Raw genomic sequence first — 6448 nt, forward strand, 5'->3', positions numbered from 1 at the left:
ACGAAGGAAGGATGTAAAGTCGACAGCCGAAAGGTCCAGCCATGACATTGGCGGCTTAAAAATGAGGCCACGAAATGCACGTCTTTCGCCAGCACCAACTTGCCCCCAGCTGGCCGATGAGGCAGGCCGCAGGAAAGCGTGAAGAACCAGATCAAGAGCAAACGGACGGCTGGGATATGGTCGATCAGGATGGAGGGGAGGACCCGACGGCGTAGGGCCACTTGTCCACGTGCAGCATTTGGACGTACGAAAGTCAACTCATATCGTGCCGCATGATTTCTCGCGGCTAGACTCGAGACTCGAGAGTATACATATATATATACATATATATATATATATCATACCCCAAGCCAGTGTTGATCCACAAGTTACTTGATTAATTAAGGTTACCATACGCATGTTGCAGTCTCCCTCCCTGGAGTATATACAAGGCTACACACCCAATTCTCAAAAGCTGGCGCGCAGGTTACCCGATTGATTGAGATTAGCATACACAAGCTCGGGTCTCTGATCTGAAGTCTGCACTGTGCACTATAGGTAGAGAGTGCGTACACCCCTCTCCTAATGGACCCTCCCTGCTCATCTCCTCTTGTTCTCGTCTGCCTCGCTGCACTTATAATCGTTACCGTGGCCCAGTCCGCGCATGCCAGAACAGTCCGCTATGACTTCAGGGTCTGAGGATCTAGCCGCTTTATGCAAGCTCTATTGTGACTAGTAGTCATAAGCTCCAGATTTCCTCATATTAATCACGGTTTGTCTGCAGGTGGAGTATGCCAATGTTACGCGCCTTTGCCACACAAAGGCCCTTGTGTCCGTCAATGGCGAATTCCCAGGTCCTACCATCAACGTTCGCGAAGGCGACACTGTCATCGTCAACGTCACCAACCTCGTCCCTTACAACATGACCATTCATTGGTAAACTTAAGCTGTCCCCAGTAAATGTCTTGGCGATTCTGACCTATACTTCCGCGATGCTGAACAAAGTTTGGGTCTGCACGCAATCGACGTGCAACGGTATATTCACTCATAGCACTGGTTGGTGGTCAGCTAAGTTGCAGCCTATATGCCTATGATATATTACTTGGAAGGCATCATATCCCATCACAAACACATTGTAGGAACGATACTTGTTTGCTGTTATATCCTCCATTTAACGCGAGCTCCTTTCACAGTTACCAATCTTGAGAATGAGAATGTAGGCATTAGATAGTGTGCAGTGTCAGGAATGCCCATGTATAAGTTAACATACCATCGGAAAATTATGCGCACATCCTGTCACACCATGACCAATGCTTCCAAAGCTAAGTGCACGTGCTTTCAAGTTCCGTCGGGTACGAAAAGTGTGTGCTTTTATACAACATTGGCATGTAATGCAAATGATCCATTGAATTGAACCTTTCTAAATCACTCAAGCAATCATGCCAATGATCCATTGAATTGAACCTTTCTAAATTACTCAAGCAATCAATACCATGATACAAACATGTCTAGTGTGATTAATGGAACGTAAGGGAGCTGCATTGGCGACGTGACAATATGAGCTCCGAACTAAGACCATGAGGATACGTGAACTTGGGAGAATTGTGAAGTATTGAGTTTGTTGTGGAGTATAAGGAAAACGTACTTAAAGAAGTTGAATCTAAGCACTCAAATAGGTAATGTTTTTCATGACTATGTTGTGGCTTAAAGTGACAATGTTTTGCACAGGCATGGTGTGCGCCAGTTTCTCTCAGCATGGTCAGATGGACCCGCATACATAACACAATGCCCCATTCAAACCAACCATTCCTTTAAATACAAGTTTCAAGTTGTAGGACAACGTGGCACTTTGTTTTGGCATGCCCACATTAGTTGGCTTAGGGCAACCGTGCATGGAGCCTTTATAATTGGTCGAAATCGAGGTTCGGTGTACCCATTCAAGAAACCGGCAAGCGAGTTCCCATTGATAATTGGTAAGTTGCGTATTTGTAACACATATGATTCAGATTAATGTTTCAAGAATTATTTTCAATCATGTGAAAAAAGAATACAAATGGAGGCAACATCTAAAATCACCCATTTCAAACAACAACATTTAATGCATCTGAAATGCCATGACAAAGAAACTTACAATTTGTTAATATTAGATGTCATGATGTTGTCAACTTGGTGAATTCTAATTTGTTTTGAATCATGGATAGGGGCACTTTTTGAAATGGAATATTCCATGAATATACAGTAAGAATGTTGTATGTTGGTTCAAGGTTTACCAAACTATTATAAGTGGCACTTTTTGAAATCGACTATTCCATGAACATACATCGAGAATTCACAATATAATCAAGCTAGTATAGCATACATAACATGAATTATGTCTAAGTATTTATTAGCCATGTTACAACCTTAAGAGTTAAAGCAACTCTTATCTATCATCTTGTAGGGGAATGGTGGAATGCGAATGTGGAGGATGTGATAGCCCAAGCATTGGCAATTGGTGGTGGTTACAACATCTCAGATGCAATAACCTTTAATGGTCAACCAGGAGCCTTATACAATTGCTCATTACGTGGTAAGGGTTGTTGCTTTCTCATGGTTAGGACACAGTGATTCTAGCAATACTTGATGGCCAAGTTGACACATTAGGCGTGGAAGATCTTTGAATTTTGTTAGATACACGCCTTGAATATGGGCCAAGAACACATAACGGCTTATCTCCCATTAAAGATTTGCACATATAACTCACTTTTGCTATTCGAAACATGTGAGTGAGAGCATTTCAGTGTTCACGAAAAACCGATGTTTAATGTAAAGTGAATTGCAAATTTTTTAAAATAATCTTCAAAAATTGAAGGAAGAAGGTTTAAAACCTCGAACTTTTGAAAAATTTTAAATATAAAAATGGCAAAATACATGTAATTTCATTACAAAATCCTTGCAAAAATTTGAGTTAGAGGTTTTTATATCTGCTACAAAAAATGTTTTTTGTGAACACAGGAGCATATTCTCTCTCTCGTTCTCATTCTTTGAGAGAGTGAGAAAGAGAGAGAAAGGAGTAATTTATGCAAATAACATTGAGTGAAACTATCTATTGATATTTTTCTTGCTTTTCTCGCTTTATAGAAAACGAGTACTGCTTCAAATTTGATGAGTGAGACTTGAGTAATCAATCATGCAAAATTCATCGAGGCTACACTTTGATGCTAATAAAACACTTCTCCTTATTCCAATCACGTTTCTGTGTATCGGGTGATGCCAGATACGACAGTGATAAATGTGACCAAGGGCGACACGTATCTGCTGCGGATAATCAACGCGGCGGTCAACTTCCAGATGTACGTTGGGATAAGCAACCACACGATGGTGGTGGTGGCGGTGGACGGGGAGTACACGCGCCCCCTCAAGAGGCAACTGATAGTGCTTGCGCCGGGGCAGACGACGGACGTGCTGCTGACGGCAAACCAGGCGGCCGCCGACTACTACATAGCAGCATCCGTCTTCTCGGCGGCCCCACCGGGCCCCGTTCCGTATCCCAGGACGCCGGCTACAGCCATCTTGCGATATGTCGACGGATCGAATTCGGGCGGCGAGTCCGTCGCCTTGCCGGACTTCCCCGCCGTCAACGACACCGCCTTCGTCGCCGGCTTCACCAAGAGCCTCCGCGGCTACTATCTCTTCTCCGACGTCCCTCAGTCTGTCGACGAGGACCTGTTCTACACCGTCAGCTACGCCCTCCGGCCTTGCCCCAACTGCAGCTTCGCTGCCTTCCCGGGTAACCGCCTCTCCACTTCCATCAATAACATCACCTTCGAGGAGCCTTCCGTCTCTCTGCTTCAGGTACTCTCTCGCTTCGTTCCATGCCAGTCGTACTGTCCCAGAGAGAGCTTGCGTATCTAAGCATCTGGATACTCATGGGCTTACAAGCGAATTATATGGACTGATGTGTTTTTAATCTCCTTATGAAAAATGTTACAACCTTTGCTTCTAAAGTTTAGTCAAGATTTCAGGTGAGACACTACCTTAATAAATAGCTCAACTGAAAGTCAACCTCTCTATAACTTGAACGTGTTGATCAAAATCACCCAAAACTATATTTATCCCTTAAAATTTGAAGAGAAAACTAAGACCAGAATTGGCTAGTGTCATGATTAACAATATAAAATCACATCAATCAAAAAATCAAAAGGGCCATCTTACACTAGACACTAAAGGTTTGAAGGGCACCCTAATTGCGGTCCTACAAAGCTCCTTTATTTAGAGATTCTTACTGTCTCCATATGCTTAAGTTCTTTCTCATTACATCGGTCCTCCTTTCCTAGTTCGAAGTACATTGAAACATGAAATCACAACCATCAAATTCACGAAAGCATAGAGGAGTCAACAACAAGATTCATGTAGCACCCTTTTTAGCAATGTGATAGAGCAAAGGAGTGCAACAACCAATAAGAACAAGTTTAGCAAACATACACTGATGAATGAATATCTTAATCATAATCTAGTAAAGTTGCTTTTACAAGGAGAAAAGAACGACTTATGTCCAACAAAACTATCTTTTGGGAAACTCACACAACAAAGCGAAGAGTGAAAAACTACTTGTTTACTTTACAATCTTAGCTACTGAATGAGTAGAAGTCCTCTACTAACTAATACAAATTTAGATATATGGATTGGATTCTCCAAAATTGTGAGAAAAGAAACATTTTGTGGCTTTAGTTTCTAGAGTTTAGCTTTTGCTTTTGGTTTCCTATTTATAAGTAGTGTTGCTACTTTGAAAAGTAAATTTTTGTGAGAAAATGGGTTTATCTTCTAGAGTTCAACTTCTGCTTTTGGTTTTCTTTTTGTACATAATGTTTCTACTTTCTTCGTTTAGAAGAATTTTAGATCTAAAGGGAATTGGTATTTTGTAATAATCTAGGAATCTTAAATATGAGAACTTTGATTTTTATCCTATTGATTCTTATACAGGCATACTATAATCATATTAATGGAGTATATGACAACAACTTTCCAGACACCCCGAAATTTCATTATAACTTTACAGGTGTCAATATAGCCAACAAGTTATCAAAGTTGTCCACTGAGGTAAAAGTTTTAGATTATGGTGCAAATGTGCAAATTGTCTTCCAAAACACAGCGACACTTTTCTTTGAAAGTCATCCAATCCATTTGCATGGGCAAAACTTCTATATTGTTGGAGAAGGATTTGGAAACTACAATGCATCTTTAGACCCTCAAAATTTCAACTTAAGGGACCCCCCATCTAGAAACACTATTGCTGTACCAGCTGGCGGTTGGGCAGCCATACGTTTTCGAGCTATCAATCCAGGTTTGTACATCCTTGCATTTATCAAAATATGTTATCATTGTCTATATGAAGGTGTCATGTTTTGCTATGGTCCAAAGAGGAGTCACAAAGACGAACTCTTTACCACTAGAATATTAATAAAGCATGCCTATTACAAATTGATCCCACTAAAAGAACATCAAGTGAAAAAGTATCACATTGCCTATACTTGGTGTAAGTTATCATTTTTTTTTTAAAAAAGGACATCACTTTAATTGCTTATTGGGATTATAGATTATAGGATGATTTATTATTTTCTCAATGAAGTCAAGTAGTAAAAATAGATTATTATCACTTTCATACTTCAAATATCTCCTCATTATCATATGACAAGGTAGTTAATTTCATAATATAGCAAATCAAATTAGCAATTGGATCATTTGTATCTATAAACTTAACATGATTTTTTGTGGTAACCGAAAATAATCAAATCTCATAGTAATAACTATTTGACTTGATGATGAATTGGATACAAAATAAGGTTTCTTTTTCCTAGAATGCTATCATATATCTATAATGACATAATAAATAGATAAAAACATAAGAAAATGATCTACTCATTTGTTATTAATGGTTAAATTGTTATTGATTCATATAGGTGTATGGTTCATGCATTGCCATTTCGATCTACACACGGTTTGGGGTATGTCTATGGCTTTCATTGTAAAGAATGGTGAAAATTGTATCCAAGAAACATTGCCATCCCCACCAAGAGACCTCCCCCCTTGCTAGGCCATGAACCAAATGCATCCGCGATCTCAACATTTGTTTCCCCAATGATATCATTGGGCGGATTTATGTTCTTTTGATGTTCATTTTTAGATTCTTTACATATTCTTATATTAATGTACATAAGTCATGTTTACCTTTCCATCTTAGTAGAATTTATATAATAATATCCATTGGACATTCAATTAGTATTTATGATGTAAATTTTTGTTTGATATAAAGTCCAAACAAAAAGTACATATGAATAGCTCCAAGTGTTCAGCCTTATGGCATGTGTCTAATAAAAAGTACATATGAATAGGTCCAAGTGTTGAGTCCTATGGCACATGTTTAATAAAAAATATTTTGCTTGATAATCACTACTACATTATACAAATATGATGTATTTGACTCAATAGA

The 6448-nt window shown here is 39.3% G+C and overlaps 1 protein-coding gene across 1 annotated transcript; it reads left to right on the forward strand.

Annotated features, from left to right (window-relative positions):
• Window positions 1-368: 368 nt before the first annotated feature.
• Window positions 369-6191, forward strand: LOC148017952 (laccase-4-like). The gene is made up of 7 exons (XM_087661936.1): window positions 369-672; window positions 764-915; window positions 1708-1952; window positions 2420-2548; window positions 3236-3813; window positions 4942-5302; window positions 5919-6191. Exons 1-7 carry the CDS (start codon window positions 565-567, stop codon window positions 6050-6052), a joined length of 1707 nt encoding a protein of 568 aa, XP_087518062.1. The 5' UTR covers window positions 369-564; the 3' UTR covers window positions 6053-6191.
• Window positions 6192-6448: the final 257 nt, after the last annotated feature.

The sequence above is a fragment of the Lygodium microphyllum genome, chromosome 21, assembly GCF_053477565.2.
Source record: "Lygodium microphyllum isolate KBCC chromosome 21, Lygodium_microphyllum_v1.1.10, whole genome shotgun sequence".
Classification (NCBI taxonomy): Eukaryota; Viridiplantae; Streptophyta; class Polypodiopsida; order Schizaeales; family Lygodiaceae; genus Lygodium; species Lygodium microphyllum.